Source organism: Dendrobates tinctorius, unplaced genomic scaffold (assembly GCF_039654945.1).
Source record: "Dendrobates tinctorius isolate UK_male_01 unplaced genomic scaffold, ASM3965494v1 ptg000018l, whole genome shotgun sequence".
Taxonomy (NCBI): Eukaryota; Metazoa; Chordata; class Amphibia; order Anura; family Dendrobatidae; genus Dendrobates; species Dendrobates tinctorius.
Window position 1 is genome coordinate 19,966,519 of NW_027361686.1, and position 14,651 is coordinate 19,981,169.

The 14,651-nt window shown below is 42.0% G+C and overlaps 1 protein-coding gene across 10 annotated transcripts in view; it reads right to left on the bottom strand.

The window, feature by feature from the left end:
* Positions 1-10,452: 10,452 nt before the first annotated feature.
* The window catches only part of THAP7 (THAP domain containing 7), a 92,695-nt gene continuing 88,496 nt past the window's right edge, over positions 10,453-14,651 (bottom strand). For all 10 annotated transcript variants that reach the window (XM_073566563.1, XM_073566555.1, XM_073566557.1 and 7 more), the window contains exons 6-7: positions 14,364-14,492; positions 10,453-13,972 (exon numbers count right to left, since the gene is read on the bottom strand). In XM_073566563.1, coding sequence (XP_073422664.1) covers positions 13,303-13,972; positions 14,364-14,492 — 799 coding nt within the window. In that variant the 3' untranslated portion in view covers positions 10,453-13,302. The remainder of the gene's footprint in view (positions 13,973-14,363; positions 14,493-14,651) is intronic.

Consider the following 14,651-nt stretch of genomic DNA (forward strand, 5'->3'; position numbering starts at 1 on the left):
TAGCTCTGGTGACCAGGATGTCATCATGACGAAATCAGGTCACCATGGCAACGATTGGGACCCCGCGTCACACTGCAGGATCTCCGATCCAAGGGCAGAAGGGCTGTCATCCCTCTGCCTGCTCCGAGAATGCTGCAATCGTGTTCAATTGCAGCATTTAGGGGGTAAAGTGTCGGGAGCGGTGCGTGACCGCTCTTGGCACTTTGTACCGAGTGTCAGCTGTCAGAATCAGCTGACACCTGGCGGAGATCGCCCACACACAGCCCATTTCCAAACGCCTAGACATAATCCATCCCTGGTCAATAAGGTCCAGGGTGCAGGAACGTATTATTATGCCCAATGTCAGAAAGGGTTTAAAGCTTAAAAGTATACATAACTTAAAAAAAAGTCTATTAACACGTGTTCATGTAAAGTATTAACATGATCTTTGCTTAGTAGGTAGAGGTTGGATGACTAAGTGAAATAGGCCAGTTTTGTTCTATTCTAAGAACAAGACACCTCTTGAATATTGGAATGAATGGAATATATCAAAAATCAATAACATTTTATAGAGAAGTTTATTACCAATTTCAAATTAATCAAATCAATATTTGTTGTGACCACCCTTTGCCTTCAAATCAGCAAAGCATTGATTCCAATTCTACTAACTACACTTGCAAACAGTTTTTGAAAAAAAAAAAAAAAAAAAATCAACAAAGAGGTTGCTCCAAACATCTTGGAGAACTAACCACAGATCATCTGTGGATGTCACTTGTGCACTGTGGGGGCCATATCATCATCTCTAGAACCCCCTTTTTTGTTTATGTTGAAGATACAGTACATCTTAATGACACTGGCTGTATGTTTGGGGTCTTTGTCGAGTTGCTGAATATATTTGGAGCCAGTCGCCTCCATGATGGTATTGCATGATTTATAAGTGTATGCCTGCATTTCTCCTTATTGAGTACATGAAGAAATAGGCAACACGGAGAACCCTAGATGCAATGGTGAGCCTAAAAAAACAGTGCAGCAGATACAAAAAAAAAAAAATCATGCTTACTTCTCTTTAAAATCGGAAGATGTCCAGCAGTGCCATCAACCCTGAATTTGTAGAAACCAAAGACACCCAGCTAGGTCCATCTGGAACGGCACCAGAGGGGAGTAGAAGTGTTATCTTACTGGGGGACACACAGTGATTGAGGAGAGGTTGTCCGAGTACTGGACAATCTTTCAGCCACCATATTCCTTTTAGAAAGAGGCGGCAATAACACCGATTCACTTTATAATATGGTCATTAATGATTTTAGGAAGTTAATGAGATTTCAGCTATGAAACTATGAAAACAGAATCTAAACAGGAAAGCAATAATGAAACGTATTACTAGCATAAATATTGTGATGAAGATGCGAAAAAGGGAAGGATTAGTGATTATACCTAGTTATACCTGGTTTTATCATGATAAGGCATTTACAATATTAATGTTTGTGACCTGTTATAGAAGAGTAACAAGATCCATCAGCTTTATTCATTAACCCTTTCATGATTCGTCAATTTTGGGCCTCGAAGACAACGCTATTTTTTTCTTTTTTTCCAGGTGTCATAATATTTATTTTTTTTTGTCTACATAGCTGTATTGTGAATTATTTTTTATGGCAGAGTTGTACTAGTCAGTGGCATCATTTTTGTGTATATATCACTTATCAAAGTTTTATTAACTCTTTATGAGGAGAATGAGACATAACAGCAATTGTTTTTTATTTATATTTTATATAAACCACCATAAATATATTGGATAACAATTTAGTTCCAATATCAGTGAATGTAGATACAGTGGCTTGTGGAAGTATTCAATCCCTTGGCTTTTTTCCTATTTTGTTACATTGCCACCTGAAGTTAAATATTTTTGTAATCTGATTTGTGTGCGAGGCATCAGCACTAAATAGTCGTAGTTGGTGAAGTGAGAAACATATAGTCCTAAATTATATATATGTATACACACTGGTGTTTACTTCCTCGAGAAAGGATATAAAATGAATCTCAGCTGCAGCTGGTGAAAACAACAGGCTCTGTGCCAGCTCCTCTAAAAATGCTAAGTACCGTAAATAGGGGATCACAGTGCAAATGCTGAGATAGATTGAATATTGTATACTCATACAATGAGCGAGTTGGTATGGAGCGTACTGAGATAAATGCAAATTTTAATCTGTTTGGAGAGCAAAGCTGATGAAATACTGATGAAAAAATTATTAAATATATTATTAAATATAGAAAATATCTGAAAAACAGTGATGCACTGATGAGGGAATCCGAGTACTCACTGATTCATGCAGAGGTCCATGAAAAAGGAGAGGTCTCCCTGAATAAAGTGCTGAGTGCTAATTGTAACAGAGCGGCTAGAACCAGGGGGTTGGCTGGCAATGAGCTTTTTCAATAAAGAAGCTGTGTGCTTCAGCGAATAATAGAAAAAAAAAAAGGTACTGGTTGGTGAGTATATTACCCTTGTTATTGATATAGACTCTGACTCACAGATATGACACTTACTCTGGTATTAGCAGAAGTAACAAACAGGGGTTGATAAGCGATGGCAGCCCAATAAATGGAGACACTGGTAGATGATGGTGATAAAGTCCGTGGAGCCTCATTTAAGAGTCTCAAACACGGGACTAGCCAGATCTTCCTCCAGGGAAGGACGCAGCCAAGGAGTGGCTCCTTTCGGAAACCACCATATTAATTGGCCCTTTAAGTCAATATCCAGCTCTTTACGAGTTTACAGATATGACAAGGGAAATACCAAGGCCAGGTATCCATCCACAGACAGCTGTTTCAGGGTGTTGCCCCTCATAGGTGGAGTAGGATTCTGGATAGGTGGGAGCAATGCCTAGTAGACCAACATCACGAAACAATCACTGACCTCAGGGAGACCAGTCAAAGAAAACACTGCGGCAGCCGGCAAAGGCGCTCAATCAGTGAAATCCTAGGTGCATTGCTCCCTGGGAAATACGAATATGCAAATAAAGTCCGTGGAGCCTCATTTAAGAGTCTCAAACACGGGACTAGCCAGATCTTCCTCCAGGGAAGGGCGCAGCCAAGGAGTAAAATGACAGCGTGGTGACAAAGGTAGAGAAATAATAAAAAGCAAACATAACAAAACTAGATGCCAATAGTAAGTACACTGATATCTTCATAATGCAATTAGTATGGAGAAATATCGAAAATCTGCAAGTACCAAGTAGACATGCACTGATATAGTTCCAAACCCTGCTTGTTAAAAAAAACAACAACAAAAAAAAACAAACACACAACTGTGGACTACTCACTGTCCTCTGGTCCACCAGTGCGTCTCCGCAGCTGCTTATAGTGTCAGTTATTGGCTGCACGCCAATAGCACTGCAGCCGATATCTGATCTCAGCGGCTCAGCTCATGTAGACAGAACACCCCGCTCCGAGACACTAACCTCACGGTTTGGCTACCAAGCTCTTGGTGTGAGGTCAATGCTGCTGTCAATAACAGACACTGACAGCAATGGCAGAGACTCAACGGTAGACCCAGGGAGGATGAGTACAATAGTTTTTGTTTGTTTTATAACAGAATGCGTCTTGGGACCGTGATTTTCTGAAAGGGGTCAAGGCCTAAAATAATGCAATCAGTATGATAACATTTCCCAAAACAAGGTAATATAACATCCATTTACAATAACATGTATACATCAATTAAAAATTCCTAGGATGCCATTACTCCTTATGGTAGGCTGGCAGTATAGTACAAATCCTATGACAAAGTGTATTACATGTACGCTGGCAGATGTGCTATCTGCATAAGGCAATTTTTCAATAGATTCCTTATTATCTTAGAAGTCCTACTCTGTGATCCATAGATACTAGGCCCCTTTTTGAGAGCACATGATAAGCGTAGGAAAAAGTTAGGGGAAAAGAAGACTCAAATAACAATAAAAAGTACTTTGACTAATAGGATCCTACATTAATGACAATGATTTTTTCTATCAGATAAGGCCTCACACGCACTGTTATTGAACTGAAGGGGGAGATTGGGCTTTAATACTGATGTTTTTCAGAGTGGCAAAAAGTTGGTTTACGAGAACCGACCATAGGGAGCAACAGAGCGCTGATCAGCATTTACAAGAATCGACCATCGGGAGTAACCGAGCACTGATCAGCCACCGCACTTGCTGGTTGGCATTCGTTTAATATCCTGTTTACATAGGCAAACCGCTCTTACCACTGTGCACGAAGCCATCTGTAATACAGTGGGTACGGAAAGTATTCAGACCCTGTTAAATTTTTCACTCTGTTTCATTGCAGGCATTTTGTAAATTTAACCCCTTTACCCCCAAGGGTGGTTTCCACATTAATGACCGGGCCAATTTTTACAATTCTGACCACTATCCATTTATGAGGTAATAACTCTGGAACGCTTCCATGGATCCCGGTGATTCTGACATTATTTTCTCGTGACGTATTGTACTTCATGTTAGTGGTAAAATTTCTTTCATATTACTTCCGTTTAATTGTGAAAAAAAACAAAACAGAAATTTGGCGAAAACTTTGCAATTTTCCAACTTTGAATTCTCATGCCCTTAAATCACAGAGATATGTCACACAAAATAGTTAATTATTAACATTTCCCACATGTTTACTTTACATCAGCACAATTTTGGAACCAAAATTTTTTTTGTTATGAAAAGGCCCCGTCACACACAGCGATCTCGCTAGCGAGATCGCTGCTGAGTCACAATTTTTGTGACACAACAGCGATCTCACCAGCGAGATCGCTGTGTGTGACAGCGATCAGCGACCGCCCCCCCTGCCGGTATTGCTGATCGCTGCAGGAAAGGCCAGGACTTTTTTTTTTGGTCGCTGGTCTCCCGTTGGCCACCACGCATCGCTGCGTATGACAGGCGGGAGACCAGCGATCTGCTGGTAACTAATGTACACATCGGGTATCCAAGGGACGTGCGTCCCTTAGATACCCGATGTGTATGTTAGTTACCAGCGCGCTTGATGCAGGGAGCTGGTAACTAACATACACATCCGGTATCTAGGGACGCACGTCCCTTGGATACCCGATGTGTACGTTACTTACCAGCTTCCTGCATCAGCGCGCTGGTTACTAACGTGCACAGCGATGCCGGGCGCTGGGCGTCGCTGTGCTGATCGCTGGTGAAGCTGTTTGACAGCTCACCAGCGATCACATAGCGATTCACCAGCGATCCTGACACATTGATATCGTTGTCAGGATCGCTGGTGAGTCGCTATGTGTGACTCCAGCCTTATAAGGGTTAAAAAAGTTAAGCAGCGATTTCTAATTTTTACATTTTTTTTTTAGGGACCACATCACATTTGAAGTCACTTTGGAGGCAGAAAATACCCAAAAGTGACACATTATAAAAACTGCACCCCTCAAGGTGCTCCAAACCACATTCAAGAAGTTTATTAACCCTTCAGGTGCTTCACAGGAAATTTTTGAATGTTTAAAAAAAAATTTCCACAAAAAAATTACTTCAGGTCCAATTTTTTTTTATTTTACCAAGGGAAACAGGAGAACATGGACCACAAAAGTTAAAAGTGCAATTTGTCCTGAGTACGCTTATACCTGATATGTGGTGGAACCACTGTTTCAGCGCATGACAGAGGTAGGAAGGGAAGGAGCGCCGTTTGACTTTTTCAACGCAAAATTGGCTGGAATTGAGATCGGACGCCATGTCACATTTGGAGAGCCCCTGATGTGCTTAAACAGTGGAAACCCCTCACAAGTGACCCCATTTTGGAAACTATACCCCCCAAGGAACTTATCTAGATGTGTGGTGAGAACTTTGAACTCCCAAGGGCTTCACAGAAGTTTATAATATAGAGCCATAAAAATAAAAAAATCATTTTTTTTCCACAAATATGATCTTTTAGTCCCCAATTTCTTTTTTTTCCAAGGGTAACAGGAGAAATTGGACCCCAAAAGTTGTTGTCCAATTTGTCCCGAGTACGCTGATACCCTATATGTGGGAGAAAACTACTGTATGGGCACATGTTGGGGCTCGGAAGGGAAGTAGTGAAGTTTTGGAATGCAGACTTTGATGGACTGGTCTGCGGGTGTCATGTCACGTTTGGAGAGCCCCTGATGTGCTTAAACAGTGGAAGCCCCCCAATTCTAACTCCAACCCTAACCCCAACATACCCCTAACCCTAATCCTAACACTAGCAGAAAAAGGGAAATACTTTTTTTTTTTTTAGGGAGTGATAAAGGGGGGGGGTTTGATTTACTATTTATAGCGGGTTTTTATGTTTGGCAGCTGTCACACGCTAAAAGACGCTTTTTATTGAAAAAATAGTTTTTGCATCACCACATTTTGAGAGCTATAATTTTTCCATATTTTGGTCCACATAGTCATGTGAGGTCTTATTTTTTGCGGGACGAGTTGACGCTTTTATTGGAACCATTTTTAGGCATTGACATTTTTTGATCGCTTTTTATTATGATTTTTGGGACGCAGAATAAACCAAAACCAGCAATTCATGAATTTTTTTTTTTTTTTTTTTTTTGGGGGGGAGGGGGGGGGGGGGGTTGTTTATACCATTCCCAGTGTGGTAACATTGATAAAGCAATTTTATTCTTTGGGTCAGTACGATGACAGCGAAACCTCATTTATATATCTTTTTTTTAATGTTTTGGCGCTTTTATACAATAAAAACAATTTTATATAAAAAAAATAATTGTTTTTGCATCGCTTTATTCTGCGAGCTATAACTTTTTATTTTTTCATTGATGACGCTGTATTGCAGCTCGTTTCTTGCGGGACAAGATGACGTCTTCAGCGGTACCATGGTTATTTACCATCCGTCTTTCTGATCGCGTTACTGCACTTTTTGTTCGTCGGTATGATGATAAAGCATTGCTTTTTGCCTTTTTTTTTTTTTTTTTTTTTTTTTTTTTTTTAAGGGGTTCACTAAAGGGGTTAACTTGTGGGACAGTTTTATAGGGCGGGTGGTTACAGACGCGGCGATACTAAATATGTGTACTTTTATTGTATTTTTTTATTTACAAAAAATAAAGAATTAGGGAATTTTTTTTTTCTTTATTTAGGAATCTTTAAAAAATTATTTTTACTTTTTTTTTTTTTTTTTTAAACTTTGTTACATTGTCCCGGGGGGGGGGGGGGGTACATTACTATATAGTGCCAGATCGCTGATCAGACATTTTGCACTGCACTGTGTCAGATCAGTGATCTGACAGGCAGTGCAGGCGGCTTCTCAGCGCCTGCTCTCGGCAGGCACTGAGAACCCACCTTCCTGCTGGACCCAGAAGGCCCCCACAGGAATCTTGGATCCAGGGGCCTGCAGGGAGGAGGCCCTCGGAAGAACGCGAGCACACCATGAGCGCAGCTAATCGCTATGATGTACTATTTCGTCCATGGGCATTAAGGCCCAGGGCACATGGACGAGATAGTACGTCATATGTCAGGAAGGGGTTAATGTACACTCTGCACCCCATCTTGACTGAAAAAAACCCCCCAGAAATGTTGCAAATTAAAAAAGAAAAACTAAAATATCACATGTTCATAGCTCAGTATTGAGTAGAAGCACCTTTTGAGCTAGTACAGCCATGAGTCTTCTTGGGAATGATACAAGTTTTTCACACCTGGATTTGGGGATCCTCTGCCATTCTTCCTTGCTGATCCTCTCTAGTTTCGTCAGGTTGGATGATGAACGTTGGTAGACAGCAATTTTCAGGTCTCTCCAGAGATGCTCAATTGGGTTTAGGTCAGGCCTCTGGCTGGGCCAGTCATGAATGGTCACAGAGTTGTTCTGAAGCCACTCCTTTGTTATTTTAGCTGTGTTCCTAGGGCCATTGTCTTGTTGGAAGGTGAACCTTCGGCCAAGTCTGAGGTCCAGAGCACTCTGGAAAAGGTTTTCATACAGGATATCTCTGTACTTGGCAGCATTCATGTTTCCTTTAATTGCAACCAGTCGTCCTGTCCCTGTAGCTGAAAAACACCCCCATAGCATGATGCTGCCACCAACATGTTTCACTGTTGGGATTGTATTGGGCAGGTGATGAGCAGTGCCTGGTTTTCTCCACACATACTGCTTAGTATTATCACCAATAAGTTCTATCTTCATCTCATCAGACCAGAGAATCTTTTTTCTCATAGTCTGGGAGTCCTTCATGTGTTTTTTTTTTAGCAAACTCTATGCTGGCTTTCATATGTCTGGCACTGAGAAAAGGCTTCCGTCAGGCCACTCTGCCATAAAGGCCCGACTGGTGGAGGAGGGCTGCAGTGATGGTTGACTTTGTGGAACTTTCTCCCAGTCCCTACTGCATCTGTGGAGTTCAGCCACAGTGATCTTGGGGTTCTTCTTTACCCCTCTCACCAAGGCTCTTCTCCCATGATGGCTCAATTGGACGGCCAGGTCTAGGAAGACTTGTGGTGGTCCCAAACTTCTATTTAAGGATTATGGAGGCCACTGTACTCTTAGGAACCTTGAGTACTGCAGAAGTTCTTTTGTAACCTTGGCCAGATCTGTGCCTTGCCACAATTCTGTCTCTGAGCTCCTTGGTCTGACATGCACTGTGAGCTGTGAGGCCTTATATACACAGGTGTGTGCCTTCACAAATCAAGTCCTATCAGTTGAATTAAACATAACTGGACTCCAATGAAGGAGTAGAACCATCTCAAGGAAGATCACAAGGAAATGGACAGCATGTGACTTAAATGAGTGTCTGAGCAAAGGGTCTGAATACTTATGACCATGTGATTTCAGTTTTTCCTTTTTAATAAATTTGCAAAAATTTCTACATTTTTTTTTTCAGGCAAGATGGGGTGCAGAGTGTACATTAATGAGAAAAAATGAACTTTTTTTGAATTTACCAAATGGCTGCTTTGAAACAAAGAGTGAAACATTCATTATTAGCCTGTTTAGACTCCTAGGAACACTCGTACATGATAATCTTTGTGTAAATGGATCTCTAATTTCCTACATCCCAATATACAGCTCTGGCAAAAATTAAGAGACCACTTCCAAATGTTCAGTTTGTCTGATTTTTCTCTTTATAGGTATATTTTTGAGTAAAATGTAAATTGTTCTTTTAGTCTACAAAGTTCTGACATCATATCTCAGAATTTCCAAGCAAAAATTTTTTTTTTTTTTTCTGAAGAGGAGAAATGGTAAAAAAAAAATAAAAAGTGCTTTCAGACCTCAAATAATGCAAAGAAAACAAGTTCATAATCATTTAGAAACAATAATACTAATGTTTTAACTCCGGAAGAGTTCAGAAATCAATATTTTGTGGAATAACCATGATTTTTAATCACCGGTATCATGCGTCTTGGCATGCTTGCCACCAGTCTTTCACACGGCTTCTGGCGCAAAAATGTAAGCAGTTCTTCTTTGTTTGATGGCGTGTGACTAGCCTCATCCTCTTGATTACATTCCAGAGGTTTTCAATGGAGTTCAGGTCTGGAGAATGGGCTGCCCATGACAGGGTTTTGATGTGGTAGTCTCTTAATTTTTGCCAGAGCTGTATTATCATGTCAGCAATGGACAAAGAACAAATTAAAAGTAAAAGAAATTGTTATTTTTTGATACTAAAGTATTTATATGTAAAACCCATCATACATATTTGATGGGTGTCAGGTGAACAATGCTTGGGCCCCAACACTCATCTCACCCGACTATCAAAGAAGCATTCATTTGACTGAGCACTCCTGCGTACTCTATGAGAAAGCCGCTATCTGTCATAGATATCGTCTGTCTGTCACATGTCAGCTGATGTCTTTTCTCTCGAAAGCAATGTAATCAGCAATCTGAATTCGGACATGCTTGATAGACATCTCTCCCTCCCATCAGTCATCCGGTGTCCCCATAAAGAACAGGCCATTGGCCGAATCTGTCAATATCTGAGCTTTGGCCATTAGCCAAATGTGTATGGGGACATTAAAGTGAACCTGTCACCAGGTTTGGCTGATATGAGATATGGCCACCACCTTTCAGGCCCGATATACAGAATTCTATAATGCTGTATATAAGCCTCAACTCGACCTGCAAGACAAGGAAATAACTTATTATTCTCACCTGGGGGGGCGGGGCCGGTCCAAGGGGTGGTGTTGGTCTTGGTTTGGTGCCTCTCTTCACTTTGTTTGGCTAACGCGTCATTAACGTCATCCACACAATGTCCTTGGCATCATGCTCCTGCGCAGGCGTACTTCTCTGCCCGAGTTCTCGATTGTGCAGCTTTTTCCCTTTTTGTGCCATGTTGCTCCATTGCAGAGATCTTCAAATTGGTTTCTTGTGGAGCGCAGTATGTGAAATCTCTACTTGCAATTCAACTGGACTTTTCTTCAAAGCCTTCTCTGCGGGCATGTGCATTTACCGCTCCTTTCCAGACCCTGCCAATCAAAGCTTGGAAGTGGATGTAGCAGCCCTGCTATAGCAGCCCTGCTATAAAAAAAAAAGGGGCCAGTATAGGGGACAAATTGCTTTTATTCAATACGAAGATTGAAAAAGATGGGAAGGCAGAGAACACAAAAGATAAATTTTAATTATGGAGCCAGACACATTTACAAAATGAAAATAAAAAAACATCCTTAAATAATAGGTGTCCCACGTTTTGTCAACTAAGAATACACTCTTTCCTTCAAGGTAGAACATATAGCAGAGTATTGTACACAGGGAAAGAAAATGTCAACGAGAAGTCGCGGTCTCCGTACCGTTAAATGGATTTTCTGCCTAAAGGCCCCGTTACACATAACGATGTCCCAGTGATTCCACCAACAATCCGACATGGATAGGATCGCTGGGACATCGTTAGACAGCCCCTCCAGCGATTAGGACCAGCGAGCAAGCTGGTTTCCAATGTTAACAGCGGGTATCCAAGAGCCCCACGGCTCTTGGATACCCGCTGTTTACATTGGAAACCAGCGTCGCTGATCTCTCGCTGCCACACGCAGTGATGCGCGCTGGCCAGCGGGAGACCAACGATCAAAAAATGGCCCAGGACGATGGAGCACGATCAGCGATACCCGGCAGGGGGGCCGGACGCTGATCCATATCTCACACAGCGATATCGCTGGCAAGATCGCTGTGGTGTCACAAAATCAGCAATCTTGCTGGCGATATCGCTGTGTGTGATGGGGCCTTTAGCCAATGGCATATGAATGTCATGGTGGTGGCCTACTAACAACCTCCCCTAAATTGTTAGTTCCACGAAGCAGATAATTTTGGCAACAAAACTAGTCTAGTCCCCAGAGGCCTAGTTAAAAGGGATTGATCATCTTACAAAATCATGTTTATATAAAATAAAATGAGGTACACTACCAGCATTAACCCCCATTGCTTCAGTGCGGTGCTCTGGTGGTCTCTGCTATGCCAGGAAATGTTGATGTTGTGTTCTTCATTCTCATAACAGGACATCATCTTATGCACATTTAATCTGTCACTTTTCAGTTACCAGACTGCTGCAGCCAATCACAGGCCTTAGTACTTAGGTGAACAAAACGTCATCACTTCCTGGCTTAATGAAAACCCCTTAATGGCCCACGCTGGATCTACAGGTTGTTAGAGCTGGTTTACTTTCTTTTAATATTCCTTACTAGTGCCTCCTTTTATAATTATTTTTGGGGGACAACAGATTTAAAACGGTGGTTTCAGGATTTTATGTAACTGATATAACAGCAGGCAATGTGATAATAAAATAACCATTTACCTCTCAGAATCTCCCACTGTTGCAGTGCAGCAGATCAGATGGTCTTTGCCGGTCTTGCAGCTATTGACAGGCTATACATCAAACCAGTGATTAGCTGCAGCGGTCACTATGTACCTGACATCACAGATGTAGGACTGTTGGGGACCACTGAAGCACCAGGACAGCGGGAGATTTGTAGGATAAGTAATGATTAGTTTTTTGCTACCTCATTGTTTATTGTGATATCAGGATAAATTCCCACAATAAGTTTTTGACTGCATATTTTTGTTGTGAATACAAAGTAGCATCTTACAGTTCCAGGAAAGTGGATGGGATTTATATAAATCTCCTGCCCACTGTGCTTTTTTTTCACGCTGCATAAACTGACCTGCGGTGTGTGTTTTAAATCCGCAACATGTTAATTTCTCTTGTTGGTGCATAGAGTTTTATGTGCAGATATTCCATATAGAATTACATTAGATGGGGAAAGTCTGCAGGTAAAAAATGCACACACGAGGTGACTTTCTGTTCCAAAAATGCATATAATCCGCACATGTCTGTATCAATAAAGTTGTCACAGTCAAATACCAAAACATCAAAAACAAAGCAGCTTTATTTAAAGCATGACCTATCAAAAAGAAAAATGCAACATCAAAATCTCATTGTGGGAACGTAGCCTAAAGGTGGCCCAAACTTACCTGCTTGGGTTCCACAATTCTCCTCTGTGCACCCCTTTATGTAATAACTAGTGATGAGCGAGTATACTCGTTGCTCGGGTTTTTCCGAGCATGCTCGGGTGTACGCCGAGTATTTTGGCGTGCTCGGAAATTAAGTTTCTGCCGACGCGGCTGCTGGACAGCCTTAATACATGTAAGGAATGCCTGTTTGTTAGGCAATCTCCACATGTATTCAGGCTGGCAAGTAACCGCAAATCATGCAGCTGAGGCGACAAAAACAATCTCTGAGCACGTCAAAATACTCGGAGGACACCGGAAAACCTGAGCAACGAGTATACTCGCTCATCGCTAGTAATGACATGTCGTCCCCAGGCGAGATACGTCACGGAGACCAAATCATTGTAGACATATGTTATCTATAGTAACATCACCAGGGTGGGAAAACCAGACATCAGAAAGAACAAAAAGTGCAGAGATAACTGGCAAGGGAACACGGCAGACCGAGGGAATGTAAAGAGAAGCGATTACAGTTTCAGCAACAGTAAAGTATCACCAAGCAGACCCACATCTTGTAGTGCTCACCAGAGAGTGTGTGACACAAAGCCTAATCATTGCAGTAATGAAAAGTAGGGTACCTTTCTAATACCTTGTGCTTCAATTCCTCATCAAGATCTCTACTTACTATCAATCTATATTTAATCCAAAAGCTGTATTTCTTTTGACCCTTTTGACACTGTATCAGTGTCGGTAACAGCTATCAAGCTGGAAGATGAGGATCTGTGTTGCCTTGAGTTAAGACCAGCGTGGATATTCAGCCACTGAACACATTAAATGTTTTCATCCCATGACAGCAACCAGGGATCGTAATGGCAATGAGGAATTGAAACTAAGTCTGGTGAGAGTTCGCAATACTTTTCAATAAGCCTTCATTGTCCTTACTCTGGGGCCACCATTCTACACAAAGTCATTGATGAGCTGGAGCTCAAAAACTTGAAGATGCTCCTTCAGCTTTTCTCTGACGTCGGACTGTGCACGCCGCTCCCGCATGTGTTCTTGCTGTAAAGAAGAGATGCGTAGACGGAGCCGTTGCTCACGTCTCCTACAAGCCTCCAGCTGCCTCTGGACTTTACTGAGAGCCTCCAGCGCTGCCTCCGCTCTTCTCTTCCAGAGGAGAGCATTCCCCACATGGTAACTATGTTCGTTTTGTATGTACGCTCCCGGTGGCTGTGGGATACGCATCATGTACGTGGAGGGAGACACAGGCCGAGGTGTTCTGTCCACCTGCCCTGAGGGTTCACTTGGTTCTGTATTCAATGACACTTCAGCGGACATTCCCTCTCGTACATGAGACAGTTCTAAGTCTGACAGTGGTCCGTTCATTACTGATGCAACCTCTATGTCCTCTAGTGCGGCTTCTGGATGCATCTGCTGGTCCACTGTGGTGGCCAAGGCTCCTTCAGCTGGAGCGGCATCTCCAGGAATATCATTGTTTTCAGGGCATAGTCCATGGAAATTAACCAGATCTGGCGTGGGTACATTGTCATACCTCCCACTATCAAAAAACTGGTTGTCGGAACGATCTGCAGAGTCTGGTGGGGCTGAAGTATCATTTACCAGGAACTCCCTATGGAAGAAATAACAGTTAATGAATACTACTGAATGATAATCATGGACTGTAATGTTAACTCCCACACCACAAGACATGCAAGTGGACATTAAAGAGTTTGTCCTAATGCAGTGCCGCTGACAATCAGCTGACTATGGGGGACTTTTACTAAAAGCACCAGGATTCAGATGCTAAAACCAAAAGGGGTAAAGTGGTAAATGGTTAAAAGGACCCTGCAATATTGTCCATTATAGACTGAAACTCCGCTGCTTTCAGTCCATGCTTTATACTGCAAGCTCAACGGGAGGTTAGTGTAAGGACAGGCCATGATCACCACAACAATGCCGTAAGAACCAACTCCTCTGTCCTCTCCACAAGATTCCACTCTACATGAACATTTCACACTCACTTTTTCCTCTTTACTTTGGTCACCTTTAAGCTTTTCCTTTTCTGAGCTCTGAGTTTTGCAGTTCTGCGTAGTTTTGCAGATGGTGTAAATAATGTTGGCACGGCTTCTTCCTTCAGACGATGGTAGCCGCTGTAATACAGAAAACAGAATAGCAATAACATTACTCAGAACATAACCTGCCGTACGCAGAGTTACACCCGCTCTCTTGGTGCTCCTGTGTCAGTTTTCACTGCAATCCTTGAACCTTTAAAAAATTCCAGAAAAAGGAGTTAAAACTAAATTAGAAAA